Below are 16,771 nucleotides of genomic sequence, written 5' to 3'. Positions count from 1 at the left end.
CTGGAACTCAGTTGTGCTATGCAAATGGCAAGGCATGTGGCCAACCAGAGATCTCTGTTCAACCATCTACCTTTCTATCTCCCTGATGTGTGTGTGTGTATGTATGTATGTACATATGTCTGTATATACTTTTTCCCTTTTGAATTCTTGAACAGTTTTGTAGTTTTATTTGAGTTACCACTTTTGGGATTAAGAAGTGGCTAGGACTGGGGAGATAGCACAGAGGTTATAGAAAAAGACTTTTATATCTGAGGTACCAAAAGTTCCGAGTTCAATCGCAAGCACCACCACAAACCAGACTTAAGTAGTACTTTGGTTAAAAAAAAAAAGTGGCTATGATGTGTAGAAGATGGCATTGGTGTAGCTGGAAACTGACCGGTACTATTGCTTAGGTTTGGTATTCTGTTGAAGTAAACATTTACGTAGAACATCAACAGCAGACAAGGCCTTAATGGCTCAAGGGAAAACCAGAAACATTCCTTGATCATATTCAAACAGAAAACATTATGAATGTTGTCCAAGCAACAAGCTGTCAAACATCCCTTCTCTCAGCTGATAGGAAAAACCGGAGGCAGAAAACAGGCTATAAATTTGAAAACAATTTCAAGGCTTATTGTAAAGTATTCTTAAGTTCATCCTGAAAATAAGTAAAAAATGCAGATGAAGCAGAGACTTCAGAGAATGATGAATGCCAGATGGTAAATAAACATGCAGAATAGAGTTAGAAAATTAGCATTTGCAGCCTTCCAGAGTCCAAGATTGTTTCAAGTCTCATCAGTTCGTACTAATTCTATAAAATTTCAATCAAAAGAAGATGCTTGATAGTCTGGTAACATGGGAAATAATTCAGCCGAGGGGCTGGGTAGCGGTGCACTTCATTAAGTGCACAAGGACTTGTGTTCGAGCCCACATCCCCGCGCCCCTGTATCCCTACCGGCAGGGGAAAGCTTCACAAGTGGCGAAACAGTGATGCAGGTGTCTCTGTCTCCATCCCTCTCGCCCTTTCATTTTCTGTTCTATAAAATAAAATAAAGTTGAGAGAGAGAGAAAGAGGGGAAGAAGTCAGCTGCCAGAGCACGAGACTTGCCTACTTGAGGCTCCTACTTCAGTCCTTGGGTGCGTGTACTGGATGGAGTGTTGCTCTAGTTTCTGTCCCTAGGAAATGAGTCTTCAAAAGTAAGACCACCCAAGTAACATTAGAAAGGAAAAGCTATTCGATGGTCTTACAGTCTCTTCCAAAAGACAGCTTAGTGGTTACAAGGAGCAGTCGGGTAGAAGTCAGATAATGTCATGACCAAGTGGTAAGAAAATGTTATTTCTGGGCTTGGGAGAGGCTCACCTGGTAGGTTATCCCATGTGTGAGGACCCAGATTTGAGCCCCTGGCCACCACATAGGACACCTGTGCAAGGGTGGTGTTCCTGGGTGGTGGAGTAGTGCTGTGGTGTCTCTCCTCTCTTTTTCTATCTATCTCTTCCTGTTTCTTACTTTCTATCTTAGTAATTAAAGAAATCTGGGGCTAGTCGGTGGCACCCCTGGCTAAGTACACACTATGTGCAAGAACCAGGTACTGCAGGTGTCTCTCCTCTGCCATCTTCTCTCCGTTTCTCTTAAAAAGAAAAGGGAGTTGGGCGTAGTTCAGCGGGTTAAGCACAGGTGGCACAAAGCGCAAGGACCAGCATAAGAATCCAGGTTCGAGCCCCTGGCTCCCCACCTGCAGGGGAGTCGCGTCACAGGTGGTGAAGCAGGTCTGCAGGTGTCTGTCTTTCTCCCCTCCTCTCTCCATTTCTCTCAGTCCTATCCAACAATAACAACAATGATAAACAACAAGGGCAACAAAAGAGAAAATAAATAAATGTAAAAAAAAATTTAAAAAAGAAAAAAACAGAAGAAATGGCTTGTAGGAGCCATGGATTCACCATCATACAGGCACCGAGCCCCAGTGATAAGTGATAGGTGTACACATATACACATATATGCAAATGGACTTTGTGTGTCTGTTACTGGTTTTGCTTCTGAGAATGCACAAACCCAGAATTAGTACTTTAAAAGTATTTTATGGGACCTGGTTAAGCACACATGATGTGAAGCGCAAGGATTTTGGTTCGAGCCCCTGGTCGCTTCATCAAGTGGTGAAGCAGGTCTGTAGGTGTCTGTCTCTCCCTCTCTGTCTCCCCCTACTCTGGATTTCTCTCTGTCCTATCCAACAACAGCAGCAGCAGCAACAACGTGGCCATCAGGAGCAGTGGATTCATTCTGCTGGCATTGAGCCCCAGCGACTACCTTGGAGGCAAAAAAAAAAAGTATTATTTTTTTAAGGAGAGAGAGACAGATAAAAGGGCTGAGTGATGGCACACACCTAGTTGAACACACATGTTACAATGCATAAGGACCTAGGTTTGAGTCCCCGCAGAGGGAAAGCTTTGTGAGTGGTGAAGCAGTGTTGCAGGTGTCTTTCTGTCACTCCTTCTCTGTCTCCCACTCCCCTCTTGATTTCTGATATAGCTCTACTCAATAAAGATAAGGAAATTAAAAGAGAGAGAGATACAGAGAGGAAATACAGAGAGACCAGAGCATTGCATGGCTTTGGCTTATGATAGTGATGAGGGGATTGAATGTGGATCTTTAGAGCCTTGGGCATGAAAGTCTTTTGTATCACAGTTAATGCTATCTTCCTCAGCCAACATCGGATGTCCTTTCAATACAACATCAGTATAACAAAGAAAAGTGAAAATGTTCTGAATTAGAGATGGCTAAAGAGACAGCAATGAAATGTAATACCTGACCTAGACTGGGGCTTGAGCTGGAGAGCAGGAGATCTGTGTTGTAGACATAGTGACAAGATGGAATTTGGACATTAGGTCATATTTAAGCAAGGTTACTGATAATTACTGAAGCTATTTAAGAGAATGATATACTTCTCTGTTTCATGTGGACATCAAAATAAATTCGGGACCTCAAATAGTTACCCTGCTATCACTGAGTATTCTCCTTGGTCTAATATGTCATTCTTTGTTTCTTCTTTTAGAGAGAGAGAAAATAAAAACATCCAAGTACTACTCTATTTGTGGAACTCCACTAAGCCTGTCCGTGGTGCCCCCATGTTGTGCTAGGGCTTGAACTCAAGAGTCTCATGCATGGAAGGCGTGCATTCTACTGGGTGAGCTATCTCTAGCTTCAGATATCAATTAGTAATATACACTGAAGTCTATAGGGGTAAAGGGTCATGATATATGTAATTTCTCTAAATAATAGAAAATTATGTGTACATGCAAGGAGAGAATGAACTTTTGGGGGCACCTGGTTGAGCGCACATGTTACAGTGTGCGAGGACTCAAGTTTGAGCCCCCAGTCCCCACCTGTCCGGGGAAAGCTTTGTGAGTGGTGAAGCAGGACTGCAGGTGTCTCTGTCGCTCTCCCTCTCTATATCCCCCTTCCCTCTTGATCTCTGGCTGTCTCTATCCAGAAAATAATAAAGATATTAAAAAAAAAACCCAGAAAACAAAAACAAAAACTGGGAGGATGAACCTGTGTGCACAAAGGATGAGCCATTTTTAGGAGGGAGTGGGTAGAGGGCACAGTCTGTTCTCTGTTCTTTCTGTTTTCTTTCTTTTTTTTTGCCTCTAGGGTTATCACTGGGGCTCAGTGCCAGCACTGCAAACCTGCTGTAATTGCAGGCTATTTCCCCTATTTTGTTGCCTTTGTTGTTGCCCTTGTAGTAGTTGTTACTGTTACAGCCATTGTTGTTGGATAGGACAGAGAAAAATGGAGAGAGGAGGGGAAGCCAGAGGGGAGGAGAGAAAGATAGACACCTGCAGACCTGCCTCACCACCTGTGAAGTGACTCCCCTGCAGGTGGGAAGCCGGGGGCTCGTACTGGGATCCTTACGCCGGTCCCTGCACTTTGCACCATGTGCGCTTCACCTGCTGCGCTACTGCCCAGCCCCTTGTTCTGTTTTCTAAACTTGAAAGTTCCCTTATTGTTTGTGCTTATTTATTATTATTTTTTCCCCAAGGTTAAGGTTAGCTATTGCTGTATGCTAACATGAATTTGCTACTGGAAGACTTTTGATTCATTCATTTGTATCAAGACAGGAAGAGGGAGAGAGAGGTAGGAGAGACTGTTCCTGTGCTTATGGAGCTTTCCCTGGTGCAGGATCTCTCAGGTGGTGGCCTGGGACTCAAGCCTCGGCCCTTGTGTGTGGTAAAGTCTGCACTGCACTTGGTCCACTTCCTCCAAGGCCAAACAGTTCCAGAACCCCTCACCGGAAAAAAAAAAAAGTGCTTTTTTTAAAAAAAAAAAATTATTTATTTTCCCTTTTGTTGCCCTTGTTGTAGTAGATATTATTGTTGTTACTGATGTCATTGTTGTTAGATAGGACAGAGAAATGGAGAGAGGAGGGGAAGACAGAGGGGGAGAGAAAGATAGACACCTGCAGACCTGCTTCACCGCCTGTGAAGCGACTTCCCTGCAGGTGGGGAGCCGGGGGCTCAAAGTGGGATCCTTACGCCGGTCCTTGCGCTTTGCGCCACCTGCACTTAACCCACTGCACTACCGCCCAACTCCCAAAAAAAGTGCTTTTACTTCAACTTTTAGGCTTTGTTTTTGGTGTCTATGTGTGTAGGGATGGTTTTTAATTTCTTTTCACATATATTGAGGTGCAGTCCAGGTTTCTTTGGGGAGATGTGGGTGGGGAGAAGCAGCAGCCTGGTATGTTCTATTAAAACTTGTTTGAAATTCTGAATTTGGTAATGTATACTAAATGTGGACTAAACCTGCATGTTAATAATTAGCTGAAACATACAGTAATATAACTGTTCTCATTTTACTGTTTTGTTTTTTTTTTGTCTAGAATCTGCAAAATGGCTGATAATTTGGATGAATTTATTGAAGAGCAAAAAGCTAAATTGGCCAGAGACAAAGCAGAATTGGAACGTGATCCACCTTACATGGAAATGAAGGTAGAATTAATCATTTTTCCCCCCTAAGACATTTTATTAAATTGTATTTGAAGATTCGCCTTATCCTATTATACGAGTAATAATATTCTGTATTGTACTTTGCTTAGGACATGTAATTATTCTAACTCTGAGATTCTTGACTGGGTTTCTCATTCTGTCTGAAAAAGTTCAGTTGAATCAATTTATTGGACATTTTTGGAAATCTACAAAAGTTCACTGGGTTTCTTTTATTTTGTTCATTTGTCTTCCAGTGCATACATTTTTACTTCATAGTATTTCTGAAAGTAGTGTCTGATACAAGGAGATTAAAGCTTTCTAGTTCTGGTAAAAAAACCGCTTCATCCACTTAGCTAATATTTACTAAGACTGGTTTAAGCATTGTGCTAGGGCCAAGGTACGACATAATAATCAAGACACATTGGCATCTTCTGTCAAAAGCTCAGCATGTGTATGCTAATAGGAAGATATAGGATGTGGTTTAATCTGTGTCTCATGGTTCATCATGCTGAGAGTAGTCGTATACATTGGTTTCTTATAGACAGTGTTGGCTCACTAGGCATCTTTGTTGAGATGAGCATCGCGATTATATAGGAGTTTTTCTTACAAAGTTAACATTTCTGTGCAACAACTATTAATGAGGCATGGTTTTAAGAGATACCATTTCTATTTATATCTCACATAAATTTTTTAAGTAAAAACAGTTATTGTCATTTTCCAAATGAGCAAAGGGAGGCCTAGGCGTTGAGTAATGAGAGTAAGGTGATAGAATTTTAGGTAGTCCTCACCTAGTGTCCAGTTTCTGTTCCTGAAACCCAATGGATAAATGAACTTGTCACTAAAAGAGGAAGTGGCCCTTACTGGTATTTCCAGCATAATACACTATACTGGAGATGCATTTACCACCACCACCTTTGCATCATTGATAACATTTTAAGTGCATTTAAAATGTTAACTCAGTAGTGTGCTATAATAAAAACAGAGGACATAACTAAGTAAAAAACAGATGAAAGATTGGGGCAGTGAGACTGACACTGAGAGGTGATGGGAGATGAGATGCTTGAAGCTGAGTGCTTTGCTGCCACTTTCTGCTGTGCCGTGACCTCCATGTCCGCTGTACGCATATTTCCACAGTACCCACTGGTCAGAGTTGTAGATGAATGTGTAGGTCACTTAGGACCAGCTGTATCAACCAGGGTTTGATTTCTGGCAGTCTTACTGCAGTGCTTAGTCTCTTAACCATCATTCAAGGTTGCCTTCCTATTGTAATTAAAAAAAAAAATTATATTTTTCCCTTTAGTTGCCCTTGTTGTTTTTATTGTTGTTGTAGTTATTGTTGTTATTGATGTCGTCGTTATTGGATAGGATAGAGAGAAATGGAGAGAGGGGGAGAGAAAGATAGACACTTACAGATCTGCTTCACCGCCCGTGAAGCGAACCCCCTGCAGGTGGGGAGCCAGCAGCTGGAACCCTGATCCTTATGCCGGTCCTAACACTTTGTGCCATGTGCATTTAACCCGCTGCGCTACTGCCTGACTCCCCTATTGTAATTCTGTGAATCAGTTGTGCCAAAGGCTTTACATCAATTATCTCACTTAATTATGATGTCCCTGTGAAGGAGGTAGGATTTTTGTTTTTGTTTTGCAGATCAGAAAGTGAGACTCAAAGACATTGAGTAATATGTCCAGGTATATGTTGTGTGACTTCAGGATTGGAACCTGAGCTCGTTACCACTTTCTTTTTGTTTTGTTTTGTTTTTGGAGAGATAAATTTTAATAGTAACCTTGATCATAACAGAGCTCCTTTCCTAATATTTACATTCACAACGTAGACAGTATGCTTCTGCATCAGGCCCCCCGTACAGGCATGGGAACTACAACATGAAGGCAATCACAATCTTTTTGAGATATGTTCTTATTATAAATATGTCCAGAATTATTTTTATAGGGAGGACAGATACATTTACATCCACTTTCTAGTACTTAATGTTAAGTGCTTTGAAAGTGTTACTACATAGCTTTCAATATAGCTTTTTGCTTGTTGTTGATACTGAGAAGTACATAAATATCTTTCAATCTTAATTCAACTAGCACATGCTCAATGAGATGCTGTAGTGTCTCCCTTTACCTATTTTATTTTATTTGATAGGACGGAGGGAAATTAAGGACAGATGGGGAGATAGAGAGGGAATGAGAGACACCTGCAGACTTGCTTGGCCACTTGTAATGCTTCTCCCCTGCATGTGGGGAATGGGTGCCCAACCCTGGGTCTTTGTGCATGGTAGCATGGTAACGTGGGTGTACCACCCCCTATATCTCCCCACACTTGTGTTTTTTTCCATAGTCTTTACCTATCACTTTTTAGATATTATATAATCTAATTACACATTATGTTTATTATTTGTCTCCTCAGTAGTGTCTTAGTTTATTATTATTAAATTACTTCTTTTTTAAAAAAGTTTTTTAAAATTATCTTTAATAAGATAGAGATAGCCAGAAATCAAGAGGGAGGGAGGTGATAGAGAGGGAGAGAGACAGAGAGACACCTGCAGCTCTGCTTTACCACTCATGAAGATTCCCCCTGCAGTCTCGAACCTGGGTCCTTTAGCATTGCACTCAACCAGATGCACCACCACCCAGTCTAGTTTTTTAGTTTTGTATTGACAGAGCTTTTTTGTTTTTACTTCTATTTTTATATTTATTTATTTATTTATTTTAGCTGCCATGAGAGTTATTAGGACAGAGAGAAATTAAAAGAGGAGGGGAAGGCAGAGGGGGAGCTTGTGAAGTGACCTCCCTGCAGGTGGGGAGCCAGGGCCTTGAACCGGGATCATTATGCCAGTCCTTGCACTTTGCACCACATGCGATTAACCTACTGCACTACCACCCGACTCCCAGCCATGAGGGTTATTGCTGGGAGCCTGCCCGCATCCACCACTTCTGGTGCCTGTTACCCCTCAACTCATCCCCCCCCCTTTTTTGTGGTTGATAGATAGATACAGAATGAAATTTGGGGGCAAGGGAGAGGATAGACACCTGCAGCACTGCTTCACTGCTTGTGAAGTTTACTTATTGTAGGACGGTACTAGGGGCTTGAACCTTGATCCTTGTATTTGCTCTTCTGTGCGCACAGCCCCCTTGTCCCATGACAGAGATTTTACTGTATTTTTTTTTAACCTATGTATTTCTCTCCCTGAGATGATACCTGGTAGAGAAACTGAGTATTGGTTGATAATGAACTAAATATCAGAATATTTATTATAGTATTAAATACATTTATTGCTTTTTCAAATGTTGTAAATGTTACATGCTGTGATGATAATTTTGTCTAGTTGTCAAATAAAAATACTGATAAGTTCTGTACTTTGTATTTTCTCCTTTTTTTTTTTTGATAAATAATATGTCTCTTTCAGGGAAAGGCATCTGAGAAACTTTCCGAAAGCAGTAAAATACTGATTTCCATGGCTAAGGAAAATATCCCACCCAACAGTCAGCAAACCAGGGGTTCCTTAGGTATGTCATTAGTTGTGCTAAGTTAAGATATTCTTAACAGAATGTTGTGAAGCAGTGTTGTCTCAAAAAAAATATTTGGGGGTCGGGTGGTAGTGCAGCGGGTTAAGTACCATGATGCCGAAGCGCAAGGACCCACGTAAGGATCTGGATTCGAGCCCCTGGCTCCCTACCTGCCGGGGGTCACTTCACAGGTGGTGAAGCAGGTCTGCCGGTGTCTGTCTTTCTCTTCCACACCTCTCTCCATTTCTCTCTGTCCTATCCAACAACGACAACATCAATAACAACAATAACTGCAACAAGAATAAAACAACAAGGGCAACGAAAGGAGGAAAAAACAAATTAAAAAATATATATTCCTTTTGGAATCTTTGTGACTTTTTTTTGGTTTTGTTTTGATTTTTGAGATGCTACATGTGGAGCAGCCTGAGAGGAAATACAGTTTATAAGGTGTTTAATTTTCAAGCAGGAGTTCCTCAGAAAAAGAGACAAGAGAGAAAGATACACAGAGAGAAAGACACTGCAGTACTGCTTAGCTAGGTTATGGTGGTGCTGGGCACTGAATCTAGTTTCATATGAGATGTAACGAGAGAGAGACAGACAAACAGAGAGACAGAGAGAGACAGAGCAAATGAACAAGAACCACTCCAGGATATGTGGCAAAGCAGGCTCAAACCAAGATCTCAGGTTTGAAAGTGATTTGCTTAGTGAGTTGAGTTATTACACCAGCTGCAACACATTATTTTGGATTCACACTGAGTGATTAATAAATCATCTATAACTTGACTAATTCTATGCCATACGAGCACTCAATTTTAGTGTTGTACTAGAACTTCGCAGTGCAGTATAGCAAGATATGATGTAATAAGTTTGGAAAGGAGTAAATGAAAGTATCTTTACTTATAGAATACTTCATAGTTTAGGTAGAAAATCCAAAAAATACCTACAAATTATTAAATTAGTAATCAATCTGACATGGCCACCAGCTACTAAGCTGCCTAAATTAATAGTATTTCTGATGCTTTTTTTTTTTCTTTTATAAATACCTGAGCATGGGTGGAGGTAGATAGCATAATGGTTATGCAAACAGACTGAGGCTCTAAAGTCCCAGGTTCAGTCCCCCACACCACCATAAACCAGAGCTCATCAGTGCTCTGGTTAAATAAATAAATAAATACCCGAGCTCTGCTCAGCTCTGGCGTATGGTGGTGCTGGGGATCGAACCCTTTAGCATGAAAGTCTTTCTGCATAACCATTATGCTATCTCTTCAGCCCGATAGTATTTCTAAATGTTAGCAGAACATTTCTGGGAAGATTATTTGGAAAATTATTTACAATTATGTTAGAAATATCAAATATGGATGAATCTAATAAAATATGTGCAAGATCTATATAAAACATTGCCGAGAACATTTCAAAGTTTAAATAAAGGAGATACTATTTCATGGGTTCTAAGATTTAATATAATCAAGATGTCGACTTCTGGCTTGGTAAAATGGCTCACTTGGATAGTGTACTTTGCTGTGTGTGTAACCCAGGTTTGAGCCCAGCCCCTACCTCACTGAAGGAAGCTTTGATGCTGTGGTCCCTTTCGTTTTATCTCTGCCTCTTTGTCTCTGTCTCTAACTGAAAAAGTCACCCCAGACTGCTGAAGCCTCAGTGATAACAACAACAGAAAAAAGTCAGCTTCTTTTGTTCATGGGATGTGAATCAGTGGATAAATTAACATTTGACTGTCAAACATGTGGCCCCTAGTTTGCTCTCCAGCATTGTATGTGCCAGAGTAATGTTATTCCCTCAGTCCCGTTAATACATAAATAAACATGAAGGTGAAAAGTTGTCAGTGTCCCTCAAATGTCAGTGCAGTAGTGGTGGATAGGTAAACTGATTCATGTAAGAAATTAAAGGAACGTGGTCCGGGAGGTGGCACCATGGATAAAGCACTGGATTCTCAACCGTGAGGTCCTTAGTTCAATCCCTGGCAGCACATGTACCAGAGTGATGTCTGGTTCTTTCTCTCTCTGCCTATCTTTCTCATAAATAAATAAATTCTTTAAAAAAAAAAGAAAGAAAAGGAACCTGGATAGCCATTACAGATTTAAATAAACCAAGTTGGAAAACTTAGTGTTTCTAGAGTGTGAAATTACAGTAGTTTTGATCAAACAGCTTACCTCCTAGGGTAGCTGCCTTGCTGTGCGCATTCCCAAGTTTGAGCCCTGTCCCCATGTGAGGATTTTTGTGACGGCACAGGGAAGCTCTAGTGCTGTCTTCTCTTTCCCACATTACTGTGCATGACGTGCCATTGGGAACACCTGCCGGGGGAAGCTTTGTGACTACTGCTGTGGTCTAACGATAACCCTTTTTAAATTGGTGGCAATTAAAAAAAAAAGGCCACTCTGAGTGATAGAAATGCAGACATCAAGCCCTGGCAATAACCTTCATGGCCAAAGTGAGAAAAGAAAAAGCCCATTGCTATTTTCTACAATTTTTTATTTTTACATAATGTTACCTTATGGTAATACCTTGTTTTATATAGTGTTTGTTACTAGTGCTTTTTTAGAAGCTCAATTAATTAAAATTATATTTTTTGTAGTTTAAAATATTTTATTAGACTTATAGCCACTATAAAAACCAATTATTTCTAATTGCTGTAGTTCTGAAACATATTAACTAGTAGTCACTGATGTTGTACTTAGTGAAGTGACATCACTTAAAATGACCATAAAATGACACTTAATGCTTTACTTGCCACTAGGAGCACCAGCAGACAGCTGGTCTGAAGTAAGTCTCACTGTGCTTTGTAGCTAATTAAGACAATAGAGATGCCACCGCTAATGCACAGTTTAAAATGAATGGAATTTTAAAATCATTCCATGCTTCTTCATTTTCTGTGACCTACCTCTAATTTCATAAAATGTTGGTACTGGACAGAAGAATTAAACAGTGTTTTCTGCTGACTAGACATTAATAAAAACGTAAGTAATCTGGAAGGCATTTTATACTTTTGAGTTTTAATTAATTGTCACCAGCACACAATCTAGATTTCAGCCCTGCTCCCACCATACTGAAGGAAACTTAGGTGCTGTGATCATTCTCTGTCTATCTGGAAAAAAGATCACCTAGAGTGGTAAGACCCTCAGTGATGACCAGGAAAAAAGAAATGATCATAAATAATATTTGAATCAATAGTATTCTTGACAAATAAAATTGGGTTTAGCAGTAATAATATTTTATAGATAAAAATGAATCACATTTTTCATCCTTTTCTTCCACATGAATCCATCAAACAGAATTGGAAAACTGTAGAAAAGTTATCGGAAACATACCACTTTTCAGAAGGCTATCAGTCACTCCTAAATAGGGAAGCCAAGCATGCTGGGAGATGCCACCCTTGCACGTTGTTGTCTTCCTCTTTGACATAATAAAGCACCCCTTGTGACCCTGTGTCACTGGAGATATGTAACTTTGGTGACTAGTTGTTTTTCTTGACCAACATCTCCACATGCTCTGTACCACTGAGCAGACTTCTTCCTTTCTCACTCTCTTCTTTTCCTTCCCTCCCTTCCTCCCTTCCTCCCCCTTTCTTCTCCCTCCCTTTCCCTCACTCCCTTCCTTGCCAGGCAGGTGCACCTGACTAAGCACATACACACACTTCCATGCAAAAGAATCTGGGTTAGGGAACTTCAGGGGTGGTGAAGCAAGAGTTGCAGGTGTCTGTCTGTCTCCCTCTCATCTCCCATTGCCTCTCAACTTCTGCCTTTGTCTTCAATAAATAAAAATAATTTTAAAAAGTTAGAATTTCTGTATGAGGAGAAGGCCCTTGTGGGATGATTTAAAATTCTAAGCATGTGAAATGACCTAGATCATTATTTTATTTTGTGACACTAGGTCCTCATGCATGTGAGAGTCCAGCTCTCCTAAGACTTTTTTATCTCACAGTATTTATATAGAAAGGTGGAATTTATAAGAACCAGTAGTCATTCAATTATTATTCTATTTAATTTTTTTTCTTTTTCTATTTTTTTTTTTTTTTGCTGGGGCTTCACCACTCTGGGATGACTTTTTCAGAAAGAGGGGAGCAGATGGAGGTAGAGGCTGAGAGAGAGAGAGAGAGAGAGAGAGAGAAAGTAAATGAGACCACTGTATTGATGCTTTCTCTTGTGGTCAGGAGCTGAGCTTGAACTTGGGTGGCACACATGGCAAAGCAGAGCTGAGTAGTACTGTGGTGTCTTTTCTCATGCACTCCCTCTCTTTTTATTGCCTTTCCCTTATAAAGAAAGAAAATAAAGAAGGAAGGAAAGAAAGTTGGGCTGAGCTATTTTGCTGACCCTATATTTTTCTGCTTTAACCTCTCCACACCAATAATTTAGTGATGTAATAAAGCAATGATGTCACATCTTTATGTTCCCACTATTTAAGTCATGACTAGTAGTAAGGTGCCAAAAATAGAGATATCCATAATCAATTTATAAACTGCAGTCCACTATCTCATCTATATGCCTTATAACTGATTTTTTTTTTTTTAAAAAGACAAGCAGAGAGACAGCTTGAAAGAGACCACTGCTCCATAGTTTTCTTCAATACAGTGGCTTGAACCTGGGTCTCACCCATGGCAAAGCAGCGCACTGTCCAGGAAATTTTGTTAAGAAATGAAAAAATTTTAATACTATAGTATTTTAGAATTGAACTCATAAGAGCAAGGACTTCAGAAATCTAAATGTACATCTTACATCTGTTCTTTCTGATACAGTGTTTTACCATCAAAATATTTGTAATATATATAATTTGGGGGTCGGGTGGTAGCACAGCAGGTTAAGCACAGTGGTGCAAAGCAGAAGGACCAGCTCAAGGATCCCAGTTTGAGCCCCTAGCTCCCCACCTGCAGAGGAGTCGCTTCACAAGTGGTGAAGTAGGTCTGCAGGTGTCTTTTTCTCTCTTCCCCCCTCTGTCTTCCCCTCCTCTCTCCATTTCTCTGTCCTATCCAACAACAATGACATCAATAACAACAACAATAATTACAACAACAATAAAAAAACAAGGGCAACAAAAGGGAAAATAAATATATATTAAAACATAATTTGATTTTAATAGTTTTTAATTTTAATAGTTTTATTGAGATGTAAATTACTTAACATTAATTTTATCCCTTTAAGTCATGTAATTTTAGTGTATTTATAGTTTGGCCATCACTAATGTCCTCATTGAAAAATGTTATTTGATTTTCTTACTTAAGAAAGCTATTCAAGTGGTCCGGGAGGTGGTGCAATGGCTAAGAAACTAGACTCTCAAGTATGAGGTCCTGAGTTCAATCCCCAGCAGCACATGTACCAGAGTAATGTCTGGCTCTTTCTCTCTCTTCGTATCTTTCTCATTAATAAAATAAAATCTTTAAAAAAAACATATTTAAAAAAAAAGAAAGCTATTCAAAAATATATTTTTTTCTGAAAAACATAAATATCTGTTTTTAAGAGTTTCTGTTATAACAAACAAGAGTTTCTTGATAGCAAACTCTTGAGAATGGATAGTGCTGGTTGTATAACATTGAAATATATGCAGTGCCACTGAATTACACACGTGCAAATGGTTAATACAGGAACTGGGTGGTGGTTCTCCTGATCAAGTGTGTATGTCACCATGCTCAAGGTTCAAGCCCCCTGTCCCCATTTACAGGGAAGAAACTTCAGGAGTGGTGAAGCAGTGCTGCAGGTGTCTCATTTTCTGTCTCCCACTTCCTTCTCAATTTCTCTCTGTCTCTATCCAAAATAAATGAATGAAATTAACTTTTTAAAAATGGTTGATGTGTTACATTTTTTACTAGTGATTTCCAAATTTTTGAGATTTTCAAGGTATAATTTCACACCCGTATAAAGTATCTGTAAATCACTGCACCCTCTGCCAAAGTTCTGTGGCCGCCGCCTCCTCCCACCCAGATAACATTTCTCACAGTGTCCCAGAAAGAGTTGGCTACCTTTCTTTGTGCGAGTTCATGCGCTTTAGTTATGTATATTTCACTTGTGAGTGAAACCTCCCAGTGGTTGTCATTCACTTATTTCAGTTAGCATAGTCACTTCCAGTTCTGCCCATTTTGCTCAAAATAGTATAATCTCATGACTCTTGATTGCCGAGTAATATTCGCAAAATGCAAAATGTTGCATTGCTATTTTACAGCAGTAAACGTTAGTGTCTACTTGTTTGAATTGAGAATTGATTGTTTAATTTTCCCGGTAGTTAGTGGTTTTTATTATTATTGTTAATTGCCATCAGTATTATCACTGAGGCTTGATGACTCCATGATGAGCCCATCATTCCCAGCGACTGTTTTCTCTCTTTTTTTTTTTCCCCTTTTATTTGATAGGACAGAGAAGTTGGGAGTAAGGGGAGGGAATAGAGGGAAAGAGAGAGGGAGAGCGGGAGGGAGAGATACTTGCAGGACTGCTTCACTGCTGGTGAAACTTTCTTGAAGTTGAGGACTGGAAGATTGAACATGAAGTTGAGGACTAGAAGATCGAACCCTGGTTTTTGTGCATAGTAACGTGTGTGTTCAACTTGGTGTGCTGCTGCCCGGCCTTATTTATTTTTTGGTATAGGGTGAGCCAGGTGAAAGGGGGGAGAACAAGAGAGTGAGTGAGCGAGTGGTACCTACAGTACTGTTCCACTGCTTGCGAAACTTCTCCCTGTAGGTGGAGGCTGGGGGCTTGACCCTGGGTTCTTGTTCATGATATCATATATGTACTACCAAGTGAGTCCCTTTGAGACTTAGTTAAAAAAAAAAGTATTTATTGGGAGTCGGGCAATAGTACAGCAGGTTAAGTGCACGTGGCGCAAAGCGTAAGGATCCTGGTTTGAGCCCCCGGCTCCCCACCTGCAGGGGAGTCGCTTCACAAGCAGTGAAGCAGGTCTGCAGGTGTCTATCTTTCTCTCCCCCCTCTGTCTTCCCCTCCTCTCTCCATTTCTCTCTGTCCTATCCAACAACAATGACATCAATAATAACGACAACAATAAAACCACAAGGACATCAAAAGGGAACAAATAAATAAATAAATATTTTAAAAAGTATTTATTATTATTATTATTGTTGTTAGTGTGAGAGATATATAGAGAAAGATACACAGAGAGATTAGAGCACTGCTAAGCTCTGGTTTATGGTGGTGCTGGGAATTGACTATGGGACCTTTGGTGCTTCAGGCATGAAAATCTTGCATAATCATTAGCTGTGTTTCCCCCCCCAATGTATTTATTAAAGAGTGAGAGAATCAGAACAGAGTATAACTTGGGACATATGCTTGGGATCAAACTCAGCACTTCATGCCTGAGAGTCCAATTATTTATCCAGTGTGCCACCTCCTGGACCATAGCTGCTGTTTGCTTATTTGTTTATTTATTTATCATTTATTGGATAGAGACAGAGAGGAATTGAGAGGGGGAGAGGAAGATAGAGAGGGAGAGAGAGACACCTGCAGCCCTGCTTTACCACTCATGAATGTTCCCCCCTGCAGGTGGGGGCTGGGGTCTTGAACCTGGGTCCTTGTGTACTGTAATGTATGCACTCAACCAGGTGTGCCACCACCCAGACCCACAGCTGCTTAATTTTTAAAGTGTTTAGGAATTGTAATTTGAGTCCTGATGACTCAAAGTTTTTTTTTTTTTTAATCAAATGCGTTACAGCAATCATTTTTTCCCCCCATACCTGGGGCCTTGTGCATATATGATTTCACAATTCTTGGAGCTAACTTTTCTATTCTTTATATGTCACATAGAAAGGGAAGACACCATAGTACCAGAACTTTCTTTTGGCTGTGCTCTTGGCAAGGCACATATCATATGGTGATCTACCTGCTGTTCCAGAAAATATATGTTAGGAAATCAGATTAATGTAACCAGAGAGGTGTTTCATCAGGTTCTGTACAAGACTTGTATGTGTTGAAGTCAAAGTCCTGGGATTAGTTCTCAGCCCTTCATGCGCTCTTGTGGAGGACTCTTGTGGAGCGCTTGCTTTCTCTGTTCATCCTGTGTTTAGAAGAAAGGGGAAAAGAGGAGAAAAAAAACATTGCCCATCTGCAGGGGGAAAGCTTCATGAGTGGTGAAGCAGTGCTGTATAGGTGTCTCTCTGTCTCTCTCTCCCTCTCTCTCTGTCCTTGTCAGTTTCTCTCTGTTCTATCAAATAAAGTTTAAACAAAATTGACTGCTGGACTGGGGATGGTAGAATTGTGCAGGCATTGAGCCCCCTAGATAATGCTGGTGGTAAATTAAAATTCTGTGGAAAAAGATACAAACAGTAATGTTGGTTGTTCTAGGCAGGTAAATGG

The 16,771-nt window shown here is 40.3% G+C and overlaps 1 protein-coding gene across 1 annotated transcript in view; it reads left to right on the top strand.

Moving 5' to 3' along the window:
- Positions 1-16,771, top strand: part of CSPP1 (centrosome and spindle pole associated protein 1) — a 108,046-nt gene that overhangs the window by 5,728 nt on the left and 85,547 nt on the right. Inside the window, exons 2-4 of the mRNA XM_060200582.1 lie at positions 3,027-3,158; positions 4,851-4,959; positions 8,369-8,468. Of these exons, the coding sequence (XP_060056565.1) occupies positions 3,136-3,158; positions 4,851-4,959; positions 8,369-8,468 (232 nt within the window). The 5' untranslated portion in view covers positions 3,027-3,135. The remainder of the gene's footprint in view (positions 1-3,026; positions 3,159-4,850; positions 4,960-8,368; positions 8,469-16,771) is intronic.

This window comes from Erinaceus europaeus, chromosome 1, assembly GCF_950295315.1.
Source record: "Erinaceus europaeus chromosome 1, mEriEur2.1, whole genome shotgun sequence".
Lineage (NCBI taxonomy): Eukaryota > Metazoa > Chordata > Mammalia > Eulipotyphla > Erinaceidae > Erinaceus > Erinaceus europaeus.
This window is presented reverse-complemented; position numbering and strand designations above follow the sequence as displayed.